The sequence below is a fragment of the Apaloderma vittatum genome, unplaced genomic scaffold, assembly GCF_000703405.1.
Source record: "Apaloderma vittatum isolate BGI_N311 unplaced genomic scaffold, ASM70340v1 scaffold6155, whole genome shotgun sequence".
NCBI lineage: Eukaryota > Metazoa > Chordata > Aves > Trogoniformes > Trogonidae > Apaloderma > Apaloderma vittatum.
Window position 1 is genome coordinate 32,169 of NW_009715390.1, and position 14,648 is coordinate 46,816.

The 14,648-nt window shown below is 44.2% G+C and overlaps 1 protein-coding gene across 1 annotated transcript in view; it reads left to right on the forward strand.

Annotated features, from left to right (window-relative positions):
• The window catches only part of LOC104273709 (contactin-4-like), a gene marked incomplete at its 5' end in the record, with an annotated part of 68,215 nt that overhangs the window by 25,989 nt on the left and 27,578 nt on the right, over positions 1-14,648 (forward strand). The window contains 1 exon segment of the mRNA XM_009869118.1: positions 8,551-8,678. Coding sequence (XP_009867420.1) covers positions 8,551-8,678 — 128 coding nt within the window.

Here is a 14,648-nt window from a genome sequence, read left to right on the forward strand (position 1 = left end):
CCTGCTGCTCTCCACGCAAGATTCACCTCGCTTCTGAGTCGAGAAAAGGCTTTGTGGGGAGCAGTGTGTCTCCGGGCGGGTAATTGTGCAGAAAGGGATGTTTTAGCCTTTCAGGTGGTGGTTTGCAAGCGTGTTTTGTCCTTCCACCACCAGAGGGGGAGAAGTCTTGGGGCTGCGGGTGCGGAGCATCCCCGTCCTTCGTGTTTTGTGGCAAACGGCTGACCTAGTCTGTAGGAATAAACTGGGAAGTTGAAGAGCTGTGTCAAAAGGGCAGTTTCCCCTGGGGGATGGTCTTCATTTCCCACCAAAAATCAATGGAGAAATGGTCTCTTTGCACCCAGGGACCCTTCTAGGCTTGCGGAATCTTCCTGTGTAACTCAAATCATTGCCTCGTGCCTCGGGAATGAAAGCTGTAAGCACAAGCTTTCCTCCACTTTACCCGAATCTGCTTCCTCAAATATTTATTTTCATGACATGGGTCTTTGTTACTGTATTTATTTTAATTTGGCACATAGAGAAAAAAACAGTGGTAAGGGAGAGAAGGCAAAAGGTTTCTATTATTTGCAATTCGCTGCAGCCTACTCATTTCCTTCAGGGTCCCCAGCAGTGTTTGTGTCTGGTTTTCATTTGTTTCTTCCCGTTATCAGCATCCCTTAAGAAAGACATTTTGTAGAGAACTGTTCTTCTCAGATAACCTAGGGATATTTTTTGTATTTGAATTATGACTCTAGGCATCTTTAAACAATTTACGTGAAGTCTCTAATAGCTGTAAATGCTCCCTTCTTTCCCTCCTGCCGCCTCGCTCCTTCGACACGAGGTTTTCTCACTTCCAGACTTGTCTTAAAAATCTACGGGCAAAAGGGAGGATGGTGACAAAATACAGCTTTTGTGTTTATAGATACTAATACAGGCTGGATGCAGTAGTATTTACTTGGACTGCGCTATCATCGCAGATAAACAGTTTGTTGAAAAAGCAAATTATGGGAGAACTTAGGATGCCAGATCCAGGAGTGGTTTAAGCTGATATTAAATTCAGTGGAGCTGTTGTTTGGTGTTGCCAAGGGGGCCCCTACTATTATCTCAAAAATGTTTGTTATAGAAAGTTACATTCGATTTTTTTCCTCTATATAGAATCACACTTACAGGATTTTACAATAATCTGAAAGAATTGCAGTTTATACTCTCCTCACCTTTAATTCTTCATACTTAGCAAGCCTGTAAATGAAAAGCCTGAAGTGAAACCACGCTTACACGCAGCACTTCACATTGCTGGAAGAAGTGTTCTTAATGTTCTCTAGGAGATCAGTTATTGAGAATTAGGTAAGAAACACAAGTGTAGTGCTCTGTATTTGTCAATGCAGCAAGGTAAGAGCAGCTGTTACCTAGGAAGATCGATCTTTTGAAAGATTCATTTTAATTTTTTGTGCTTTGCTATTGTGGTCCCAGAATGCAGAAAATACCAAATGAACCCAAATTCTGGATAGCACACACTTCTGGCTAAGTCACAGTTGCCAGAATTTAGCAGTCAACCTCCTGGTGTCCTTTGTGACCCAGATATACTAGAAAAATGGTGCAAAGGTGATGTTCTTCCGTGTCTTCTCCAGCCAGTATTTTTTCTTGGACCAAATAAATATATTTTTCAGCTGGAGAAGCAGTCCCACGTAGCCATGCTATACACAACCTCAGGAGTTTGAACACTTCATCCTCAGGCTCCTTAGCTCCATTTAAAATGTATCTCCAGCAAAGCTTGTGGGAAATGTTCTGCTGAAGAAAATGTGACAAGATTTTACCTCGGTTTATTTTGAGCAAATATAGTTCTTACCTGAAAATTAATTATAGGGAGTTTGCTGTTAAGAGACCTGCCAGTTGTCATGGATAAGGAAGGCCTTATCTAATGCCTGCTTTCACCAAGTGAGAGACATGCACTAAATTAAATGGGCTTTGACTGAGGCTCTAAATTAGCTCAGGCTTTTCTGTGAACCATGAAAAGACAAGTAGTTATAGACAAATAAATACTGAAGCAGCTGTAGGTGGTTATCTAAATCAAAACTAACAGGACAAGAAGTTTGAAAAGTGTCGGGAGCTGCCTGTGCAGCATGGTTGTCCACATTAGTTGTGAGTTTAAAGGGATGATCGGACATAATGCCAATCCAACAGAGCTTTTCGCTTGGAATTACCCTCATGGCTCTTAGAGACCCAAGTAGTCCCGTCCTTGCTCGTGTTGCTGTCCCGACCGTAGATGTGTGGATGTCCCACCTTGGTGACGATGTGGACACCGCCCCTTTTGCACCCGTTTTCAGAAACATCTGAGGTAAGAGGACACGAGCTCTGTCCTCGCCTTCTCCTCCCTGCGCGCCAGCAACCGTCGAGGGCATTGAGCGAACCCCAAGGAGCTGGCTTTGCCCTCAGCATGCACTTCAGTGGGGATTGATGTCACGAAGCAGAAAGCTCCGACCTTACTGTTATTTATTTAGGCAACGTAAAGGTTGTAGTCACGCATGAAGACAGCAGCCCAGGGCCGCAGAAATTATTAGCTGTGGACCGTACTCCGAACCAGCTCATTCTTCAAGTGATGAGCAGGTACCCGTGAGTTGTGTCCTTGATTTCGGAGAGGGCTCTGCTCTGAGCGGTAAATCCTCCCTCTTGGGCAAACCGGTGAGTATTTCTAAATTCACTGTGTTTTCCTGCAATGGCCTAATGGCCGAGACTGCTTTTATGAGATCATTTTAATAATCTCAGTCTCTGCCTCATTGCATGGGAAGCGTTATTAAAAAGGTAATAAACTACAAAGACACGCAGTAGAAATAGAAATAATTTGATAAATAATGCAATTGCCCGGAATCACTTACACTTGCAGTAGAGTTGTGGCATGAAGCAAAGTTGCTTTTAGGCTAAAAATTGCTGTAGATAGTCTTGCCTGTCAACTATGGGAAAAGGCTGAGCAAATACACCGCTGAGATTGCAGTCTGGTCTGGCTGATGCTTTTTGCTTTCTTCCTCAGCTTCCACCTCCCCCAGCCCAAGAAAGGCTCCGGAGGATGGACAATAGGCCATTCATCATGTTGGCTGAAATGCACTGTTTTTCACAGGTACATTTAACCTAAATCCTCTCTCAGAAGACGGATTATCTCTTAGAAGAACTCTGACACCACAGTCTCTTTTCAATAGCCACGTCAACCACTGCCACAAAGGCTGTACATGAAGGGATCAATGGTAGTTTTATCTCAAATTGCACTCAGTGTGTGTTTCTTCCAGCTGACATTCATTTAAATGCTTGCTCTAAGACATCTTTTCTCAGTGTAACAGAAAAAAGGATTGAACTTCCTAAGCATTGTTTCCTGGAGAGAAAAAAAAAAAAATTAAAATGCTCACTTGGCTAAGCATGAAATATTTCAGATGCCTGTGTTTAATCAACAGTGAAACCAAGTGTAGTTACACTTGTATTCTGTAAATTAAAAAGCTGAAATTATTAGATACGGAACATACCTTATTCTGTTTCAGCAGTGCTAATAAAACCATTTTGGGGGGGAAGGGGGGGGGGGGGAATAGAAGAAAAAGTCACTTCATAATTATGAGCACTTTAGTCCAAAGAAACTTGTGCTGCCTGTGCAACCTGCAATATGCCCTGCGTTTGCAGCCCATTCATATTCCACATGTTCCCATCTGCTGAGCAGAATAAATGGAGGACAAGCTGAGAAGGATGTATTGAGGGATACCTGCGGTATCATCTGTCTGCTGCAGATCTTCCCTCAGCGATGTGTGGACTTTGTGAGTTAGAAGATAATTCCCGACGGAAAGGTTAGCACGCAGACCTGCTGCTCACCTCTGCACGGGCTTCCACCGGGTGGCTACAAGGTGTGGGTGAGGTTGAACAACCCCTGGCTCTGCAGTTTTTGGTTCCTGGGCCCTCATAGATTTTCTTTTAATTAAATAACAGAGCAAGGTGTTGCGGTAGATATTGTAAGTCTGGGATTTTTAGGCAAACATTCTCTCAAAGCGTGGTGGCAGACCCGAGGTCGTTGGTGGAGGCATGTGATGGAGGCGAACACCCAAAGGTCAGATTTCCTTGGAGCTGGGATGGAGGCAATTACTGACACTCAGTTTTACGATGTGCTCTGGGAGTTTTGCAGTTTTCAGTCATCGTTTACATTCCAAATAAGGGCTTGATCTCTCTTTCACAGTCGGTGATAAAACTGTTACTGATCTCAACGGGACGTACTCTATCTCTAAATGCATATGTTACTCACTGAGAAATATTTATCTGCTCCTGGGAATCCTGCCCAGCGGTGGGGAGTGCTGCAGTGAGCCACAGAAATCAGTGCTGCTGTGCTCGACCTGCTGACGGTACGCCAGATGTATCACGAGCTGCAAAATAAGCGCTAATAGATCAGGCCAAAATGATTATGCACTGCTATTTTTGCCTCATGCTGCTCCAGGTCTGCCTCACGTCTTCCATCCATCTCCAGCTGCTGCTGGAGACACTGGGCAGGACAGTGTTGCTCTGTTGATCCAGGCAACTGGCCGTGCTGATGGGGCTGTCCTGCCGAGGTGGGTCCTTCCTTGGGTGTCTTTGAATAGCGGAGCCCCGTGTGACCGTAGCAAACGCTTTCATGTTTGTCATCCATAATGACTCGTCTTTCTCCTTCTACTTCTCAAGGTTCACGCCAGCCTAACAAACACCTTAAGTTGCTGCTGTGGACACCGTGTGCCTGTCGGGTTTGGAAGAGTCGTCTTTAGGGTGATGCAAAGTGTTCAGCTCGCAGCTTTTTACATTTGCTGCTGCAATGGCAAAAAATAAAAAAAGGGCAAGGAAGGCTAGGGAGGAGTGTTTTCAGCATTTTTAAAGGTCCTTTGTCCCCAGAAGAGTTTTGATCAAAACACTGACAAGGTCAGCTCTTTCTGGGATAGAGCCCAAAGCTTCGGTTTAGGGAACAAACAATCCTTTTATCTCCTAATTTCCAACGTGTCTCTGCTCTCTGTGGACCTGAAATCTCCAGCTGACGACACAGCCCAACAGATCCTTTCTCATAACTGCTATGTTTAAAATAGTTTAACATCCTTATATAAAGAAAGGTCATCTATCTTATATCATCTTTTGTTTGCAAATGGATATTTTTATCTTCTTTGCTCTTTCTCGTATACTAGCAGTGTCCATGAGCCAAGTTATCAGTAGACCAGTTGCATTAACCTGTGCAAGACGAGATTTATATTTCAAATTGTTGTTACCACTGTTCTAGTTGGTAGTGTCAGGGAACCCAGGACACTCGGTAGCAAGTCAGTAGCTTCTTTTTTGAGTTTGTAGCGGTTTGCAGATGTGCATACTCAACAACCAGCGCGTTGCTCTGAAGTAATGCACCTGTTTGTTGGAAATGGGGTTTATTTTATCGTCTTCCTTGACGTCTTGTTGGAAAACATTTTGGGGGTGTATTTCAGAAGAGGAAGAAAGCATCCCGAGCAGCGCTTCATTTAATTTGAACTTTTTGTCTTGAAAGAACTTGTTCAACCCAACTGCTCGAAGTGACTGATGAAGGGCTGTTCGCTTTGAATCCAATTAGCAGTTTGAGAACCCTCAGTGGCCTGAAACGAGCCTCTCCTCTCCTTTAATGCAGATGGGTCTGCACGGAAAATTTGTGAATTAGCAAAATCAGGGAAAGGCCTTCCTACCTTCTCGACTAACTGCGACAAATCTCAAAGTGTTAAAATAATTACTTGTTAGCTTCGAACACATTGATTGCAAATTAGAGGACAAAACATTACATGTAGAAAAGCACCTTCAGCAAAAAGAGCCCCATAACCATAAGGCCTCCTAATAAATGAGTCACGGGAAGGTTTTAATGGTCTGATTTATTTAAGAAAAATTCGGTTAACTCACACAATTATTTGTTGGTTTTAATGCTGGTCGTTAGCAGGAGTCTGTGGTGAATTACTTAGTTACCAGATGAGAATTAAATGTGTGCGGAAAGTCTTTGGGGAAGGGGTTTGGATAACTCGGTGCAAGTCCCATCAGAACTCTTTGCAGCGTGGTACCAGGGTTAAAGGGTGTCTGTGTGCTCAAATTGTGGCTCAGCTTAGAAAAGGAAAGAAAGAAAGGCAGCGTTAGCTCCCTAAGATGTGTCAAAGCTGATGGTGGATTGACTGTCCTCATCCAAAGGTTCTCTCTAGAGCAATCCACTCCATGGAATTTTTACACCTAGAATAAAGACAACTTAGAAGGAAACCAATAGTATGAGAAAGGCAGAGGCAGAAAAGGCATTAGAATTTGAAATTAAAGCTGGCTTCATCTGCAGATACAATTAAAATGATCTATGGAAGAGATTATCCAGTAAATAGGTTTCAACCATATGGCTAAAAATGAAGCATAAAGAAAAATAAAATCTCAACTATGCAGAAATAGTCTAAATCATCACTTTTTCCTGGTTTTCTTGAGATGGCAGAAGTGCGGAGGGAGCGAACGCTGAGCCTGGCAGGCGCAGTGCCGGAGCTGGGTGGTCCTTGAGCTGGAGCACATTGCTGAGCTTGTTCTGTCGTTTATATTGATTTGAATTTTAATGCATGCCAAGGGCACCTTCGGCTTTCAGAAAGGCACTGTTGTTTCCCAAGACCTGAAATTGATGACAGCAGTAAATAATTCCCTGGGAACTCCTGGTGCTGCCACTGCCCAGGCTCCTGCACTGGAGGCCAGTGTCACAAGCCCTGTGCTCCAGCGCACGTTTAATGTAATACGCGCATTGATTTGTGCCAACATCGCAGCGAGGAGAAGGGACAAGTAGCTATATTCCACTCTCTTCCAATTACTGAGCTGGAGCAACTGCTACAGGAGCAAACGCATGGCGCTGGACTCCTGCAAAAATAAATTACGGTAGTGAATGTTACTGACTGCAACAATTTGGAGACCTATAAGCCAGCTGAGAAGCTTCTATTAATATCGCTGCTGCTGGTGTGCAGAATAGAACCCCTGTTGCCAGCCCACGTGTTGGCGTGCTGCTGCGAGAATGAGGCAGGGGGAGGCGAGCCGGGTGGCTGCTCTTGGAGCATCTTGCGCCATCTTCCTCCTCCTCGCTCGGTGCCATTGTTGCAAAGACACTCAAACTCAGGTTGGGTGGGTTTTTTTGAAGCAGGTCTGTGCATGTGGACTGAGCAACCTGTGGGCCCATCGAGAGAGCATTGCATGACAGAAGGCACCCACGCCATCTCCTTTTGGTTACACGACATCTCCCGAGTCTCGGCAGAGAGCGCGCTGAGCCCAGCGGCTGCAGCTGCCACGGGCAGATGTCCTCTGCGCTTGTTCATGCCTGCTCCCACCTTGGTGCTTTATTTGGGTACCTCATTGTTGCCCCATGGCTTCAAGAAAAGACTCGTCATGGCGATTCGCGCAGTCTGGTTCTTAAAAACCTTCTCGGGTGGGAAGCGCCATCCACGTGCTTCTGCAGCAGGGCAGGTGGTGTTTACTCCGTTTCTTTCCTCCTAATTTCTCAATCCAGAGCTTGATTGGCGTTAAGGGTGCAGGAAGCCTTCTTCATCTTCCTTCAAATTAGTTAAATTGGGAAATGATTGAGCAGGAGAAGGCAGGAATTAATATGTGATTTTTCAGTGCAGGGCTGAAAGTGGCTGAAGAGGGGGAGAAAGCAGATTGCTGCAGGATGTGACAGTGAGCTGGCAACCAAGTGTTTTGCCAATAGAGGTGAGCTTAGGCTGGGAGAAAGGGTTTTTTCTGGAGCCTCCTTAGATTGTGCCTCCACAGGGTACAAGGCATTTGTGTTTTGATGGGATTTCCTGGGCAGGATCGGAGCAGAAGGAAAAGGAACAGGAGACAAAGCTAATTACGAGAACAAGGCAAGCCTGAAGTGCAGCAGGGGCTGGGGATCGCCCCAGGAATTAAGATGCCATCCCCCACCTGCCTCCCACCCTCTGAGAGACAGGCACCTCAGCAGTTAACAAAGCTGTTTTGATGGGGAATACGTGCATGAGGAATGAAATAAGATTATATTTATTTTTTTTTTTTAAACCTACAAGTGCAACTGCAGATAAGCCCCCGGGCTGAGTTACGCTGCAGGCAGAGGTGGAGCGGGCGGAGGGGAAGCTTGGCAGCGTGGTGCCCTTGCTTGAAAAGCCATCGCCTTCTTGAAAAAAAAGCAGCAATGAAACACCTGCTTCGCTGCATCTGTTGGGAAGAAGCTTTTACATCGTTAAGTAGCGAGCGTGGCGGTTTTTTAGATGTGGCCTGTGTCCCCGTCGCGGGGGTTGTCATGGTGAGCGCCGAGTCTCCAAGTACAGACGCGTGTAAAACATACACAGGCTGCGGGTGTGTAAATTAAAGTTGCCCTCAAGTAAAGACATGGAAAACTCATGTAAATTATGCATTCGGTATTTATGAATTGAGTCCTGAGAGACTTCTGTCAGCTGAACTCCCTCTGCAACAGGCAACGGACTGTCTGTTGTTCAAACCATCGATAATTAATGTGAGCTCGAAAGAGTTTTTCTGTCAACTTAAAAAAAAAAAAAAAGCAAAAACAATGAAAAAAACCTACTTTTGTGTCTACTGCCTTTCCAGAATCACTGTTTTGGATGATGGGAGCCTCCGGATTGTCAACGTCACCAAATCCGACGCGGGGAGCTACACCTGCGTGGCCACAAACCACTTTGGGACGGCCAGCAGCACGGGCAGCTTGGTGGTAAAAGGTAATTGCAATTTTTTTTTGGCACATGACCGATACTCCATCGTCCCAGGCAGCCCCACACATGCTGCAGCTCTCCTCTCTGATGCCTGGCGGGGAATTAAAGTGTCTTTTGCATCTCCGAAACCTTGTCAGAGAAGTTGCTTGTGGTCACGCCACTGATGCTTAGAGCACGTTAATGCATTAGTTTTCCATGTAGTTTCAAGTTATGCTGCAAATGGTCTGGGAATTGTAACATCAAGCCAGGTCCCTGGTCTGTAGCGTTGTGTGACGTGTTTTTAGCAGTAGCTAGTAATCATCCTTGAGAAATACCTGCTGTCGCCGCAGCCAGCTGGATCCTAAGATTCAGTTTTGCCAAGGACAGGCGTAAAGTCATGGGGTACCTGTGGAGAAACGTTGCCTTCAGCCCACTGAGGTTAGGTGGTGTCTTTTAAAAACGTTCCTTACCTGGTTCAATATCATTTAGTCTTGTTATTCCCAAACTTCTATCATTTCATACCTTCTGAACTCATTGATACATCTTGTCTTGTTGCAGGCTGATGCACCTGTTTCACCCTTGCAATTTGATGTTGTAATTTTTGAAAAGATGCACAAACTCTGATTTAATTTCAGGATTTCTTATCCAGGACTGAATTTCTTCTTTTCAGGAGTTCAAAATGTTTATTCACGTGTGTTGGGAATTTTTCTGACAATTTTTTTTTTTTCCAAAAGCAAAAGCTATAACATTTTGTAATAATTTGATAAGCAATGAGAGACACGAATGTCTTAATTTTTGGCCTGCTTACGAGTAGTCCCATGTCTGAGGAATTATTATAGGCAATGAATATATAGTTTATTACACTTATAACCACTCCTTTCTTTCGTATTTGAGGAAAGACCTACATTGGATACCAAATCAGAAGAGATTGATTATAAAGGAATAAATCAATCATAGAGCTTTAATGCTGTCAATTTTAATTCTCCCATATATTGGCATTGATGGATAGCATTCAGCCAGAGGCTCTCCCCATCAATTATTTTTATGGTATATAGGGAATACTTTAAAGTGTTTCAGTGCAAGTTTTAAGCCGTGGGGGTTTTTTTATAGTCAGATCACATTTCAGCAAGTAATGTCAGCGAGCAGTATTGGTAGATGGGATGTTTCTGGGGTTGCCCTTCATGGCACTTGACCTTCCTGCTCCCCTTAGGCCAAGGTGGGATGGTGCAGCCCTGGGATATGGGGCTACGTTACCCCTTCGTACCTTCTATAGCTGTGAAAGGAACCCTGGAAGGGAACATATTGACCCCAAGAGTTATTCAGGTTTGGGGTTGGTTTGAATAGCTTCTGCAACAGCATAGATTTAGACTAGATATCAGGAAGTTCTTTATAATGAGGGTGGTGAAACTCTGGCACCAGTTGCCCAGAGAGGGGGTGGAGGCTCCATCTCTGGAGACATCCAAGGTCAGGCTGAATGGGGCTCTGAGCAACCTGATCCAGTTAAACATGTCCCTGATGACCTTTAAAGGTCCCTTCCAGCCCAAATCATTCTACTGTTCTATTATTCTGTGATTTTCCCCATGCCCGCGTTGGTCCCCACAAACAAAAATCAAGACAACTGAAGATCAGCATTAGATCCCTACGTGAGCTGACCCTCCCTTTTCTTTACCTGTGCGGTCCAAAGGAGGCACCCCCAGCAAAGAGCCAGGAACATGCTGCTCAGGGCACACAAGTGTAAAAAAAATACAGGGGGACCGTGGGAGGGTGGCACCTTTCCGTCGGCTTTTCATCACCAGGCTGGGCACTGCCGAGCTCATCCTGATTTTCCGCGCGCCACAAGGCACCAAGGGGGTCGAATCAGGTCTGTGGGTCAGGTGAAAATGCCAATTGTTGAAAATAGAACCGTGTTTTGCTTCTGTTATTGAAGCGTCATGCTTTTACAGTTCGTGGGTTATCCTTCCGCCCTCGCCGTACCTGAGGAATAGCCCGTAACTCCGAGCACAATAGGCGGCAACTGTTGCACCTGATCTTTGGGTTCTCGTGGTTTACAAAGCACTTTCTTCTTCACTGTGAGGTTATAAAGGATTAGCCAGTGCTTTTTTCTCCCTCAGCGCTCTGTTTTTAACTCGATTCCATTAGCATTAATGGGATCGACACATGTGCATGAAGCAGAGAACAAACGCTTAAGCCCAAGATGTGGGTATTAACAGCAAACCGAGAAATGCAATTCCAGAGTCTATCCCATGAAAAGTACAAAAGAGCAGAAACTATTCTGAACTCCAAATGAACTGTGTAAAATACTGTATTTTATACCGAAATGCTTGAGTTTCTGTGCCCTGAGTAAAACACTGGCATATTTTGACAGAAATATGCCTGAATACCTCATTCAAACACAGGTTTGTGGTGTGCAGAAAAACTAATTTATCAGCTGATGAGTTTTTTGACCTTAAGATGTGCTTATATTCCTTTCTAACTCACGTCATTGAGTAAAAAACTGCAAAGGTCAGAACATGTTTTTTCTGACCTTCCTGTGTTCTTCCAGTAACATTGCATGTTCTCTTCCTTTTTTTTTTTTAAAAAATTTCTTTCTCTCTCAGGGAGAGATGCCGACAGTGTCAAAGACAGTGTAGGCAAGGATGGGAGGAGGAGAATATCTGTTACACCGGAACCAAGGAGCTTAAAATAAATCTCTGGCAAACAACCAGAGAGGGATGAATAAATATTCATATTATGCATGAGCAGACAGCGTAAAAAATATTAAATTCTGACAGGTGCCCATAGAGCTGTGTATTAACACGCTGTTGTCAGAACTGGTGAACCTCGGTGGTTTTCCAAAGCAGCGAGATTGTGGTTTGGGTTTGGTTGGTGCCTCTGAGACCTGAAATCTTGCAAACTTGCATGTACGGTTTGACCTTTAAATTAAAAAGCAGGATTGAATTTGTAAGGATAGAGAAGAATCCTGCAGACACTATTCAGAGCTATGTAAAACATGGCATGTATTTACATATAGTATATAAATACTCATTTTCCATCTTCTTTTTTTCCCATTTTTTTCCATACTTGAGGCTACTCATTCAATTCTTCCAAAGCGGGAAGACTTCCTCAGTACCGGGGGATTAAACGACAGAGCAAACAGGTGTAAACTGTACAATGTGAGTTTATTTGTATTTAATGCAGGGATATAAATTGACTAATACAGCAGCAGCTCTGAAATAGGAAACTCATTTCAAGAAGTTGCAATAAAAGCTCTGAATATAGGAAGCGCAGGGAGAGGCTCTTGGTGCAGATGTCCCAGCCATGGCTAAAACCCAAACGGAGTTTCTTGGGTAGCAATAGGTGTGGAAGAAGCATCAAAACCAAGCTAACGACGGGAATGGAGATGATAATAGTGTATCACCATCGTTTCTTTCACAGGATGAGAAAAGGCTGGTCATGCAGCCTGTTTCCCAGCAGGCACACTAAACATCTGGATGAGGCTGGGGCCAGCTTTGCTTTTGTGACGTTGGCGGTGAGTGGGTTGTGGTACCCGCCAGAGGAGGTGTGTGTGGCTGCTTCTCCAAAATCTCCTTTCCTTTTGGCTGTGTTCCAAGCTATAAATCTATCTGTCTTTAAAAATATATGTGCATTTATTTTTACATAAATCTATATATGGAACTGTCCATAAATCTAATCCTTCAGCTCTGATAAGGGCGAGTTCTGATGACTTTATTTGCCTGTTTCATTAGGATGCACCTTTAACATTTTGCTGCTGCGTTTAGCTCGTCTCGTTTGGGCTGACATGGGAGGGCTCAAGGCAGTAAAAGCAAAAGAACTTTTGTTAGCAGGTTTCTGTATCATTTTAGCAGAAAAAGAATACAAAGATAATGTCAGTAGGTTATTTTTTCCTCACGCTTGAAGGGGCTGATAGTCTTGATTTTGCCCGGCACAGTGATCCAAATTATTTTGTGTAAAATTGCGTATTTTCCATTCCTTTGTGTGAATGTCGAATGGGTGTATTGCATTTAAAATTGAAACGCTTGATTAAATACTGTAAATTTTGATCCATTATCAAGTAACTTTGCAGAGACTTCAAACGTTATTGCCTTTAAACCTGCAATTTTTACTGTGCTATTCTAGTCCTTTAAAAGTAGCCGGGCTCATAGTTGAGAGGCAGTGCTGTGCTGGTCAGGGTGGACGCAGAGTTCATGCTCTGTAGCAGCAGTGTCAGTGGGATGTGGTGACCTTCATAGCTCATCTTGCCATCTCTGGTTGTCTCCATTTCTGCATCCCTTGGTCCGTACCAATCACAGAATGTTCGGGGTCGGAAGGGACCTCTGGAGATCATCGGGTCCAACCGAGAGCAGACTCTAGGGCAGGTCACACAAATGCGTTGCGCTCCATGGGGCTAGAGTGGATTTAGACTACCATCAATTGTCTTAATAGATGAGGAATAACCGTTCTTTTTTCATCTTCAGAGATAATGAATATTATGCAGCCCATAAAGAACTGAAGAGATCAGTTCTCCAGCTCCACAGGTATGTGCCGGTGGAGAGACATCACTCCCTAATGACTGACCATCTGTCCGCTATCGCGTGTTTCAGTTTTGTTCTGAACGTGGCTGATAATCCGTGGTCGCGGGGTTTCTTCAAGTCATTTGTGGCTTAATTTCCGCCGACTGCAGGAGGCCGGGATGTGCTAACGAGCACGGGTGCGATCAGACTCTCTCACGCCTCCTTTTCTGTATGTGCATGATGTCCTTTGGGTGGGCTGAGGTGACTTTGATGCCTTCGTACCCATCAGCCTCTTGAGGCTGAAGAGGGCAGAGGCTGGTGGTGGCCGTGCGTGCGCAGCGTCACACATCAGCTGCTGAATCCCCAGGAGCGGAGTTTCAATCACTTACAGTTTCTTTTACATTTGAACACTTCATTATAACCCCCCTAACTGCGTTTAAACCACCTTGCTACAACACCCTCAGTTTCTTGTTTTTTGTTTTTCTCATGTATTATTTGTCTATAAACTTAAAGTCCAGGTAGACTTTGAAATTAATCCCATTTTTACATTATAGTAGTCGGAAAACTAAAACTCAGAAAGCAGAGAGATCCAGCTCATGTTCAAAATCATACGATCTGAATGAGCCACGTGGGTGCTTAGAGAATTATTTCATTCTTTTTGGAAATATTTACATGTTGTCGCGCTTGATTTTTTGTTGTTGTTGTTGGCTGTTCGTAGACAAAATGAATCCAGACTGAACATCCAGAGTTCATGCAAGTTTTAGATCGTGGTTGTGTGTGTTCCACACAATATGATTTCCACCCTGAGGATGGTGTGTATGTGTCTATTTATATCTTGGTTTATACCTACGAATAATTTATTTCCATTATCCCAGACACTGATTCTGCATAACAGAGCTGGTATTGCTGACTGTGTTGTTCAGCGTCTGCTCCGGCTGCGATGCCGAGCATTAAATCTAACGCTTGTACTACTGATATCAGCAAGTGCTGGACTAGCCTGCAGCTGAGCTCCTTCTCAAATAGTGCCATTACTGACTCCACCAGTGAAAAAGGTGGTGGTTAATAAACCTAGGTTAGTCAGAAAGACATATAGCTTTTCTTCTCTTTTTTTTTTTACTTTGTGTTTGTGCGGAGTGCTCGCCTTTCCACAAGGACCTTGTGTGTTTCTGTGAGTGTTTGGGGTGGGTTTTTTGTGTTTTATTGGGGCTTTTTTAATAACTGTAGCACCATGAATTTCACCAGCTGTTTTCAGCTATGTCCTGCCTACCTGTGAGTATCTGGGATATCAGTTGCTTGGAGTGGAGCTTTAGCTTTTTTCCCCAAGAGGGACAGTAAGCCATACAATAAGACATTGGGGTTTTTTACATCAACCAAGGGAAAAATGCAGCAGATACTTAAATCCGTTGACCCGTTTAAGCACTACCCACAATACCAGAAACCCTCTCTCCCTCCCTGATTTTTTCCCCCTGTCAGACACGTTGCGGCTGCTTTGCTCGTAGGGGAAGCC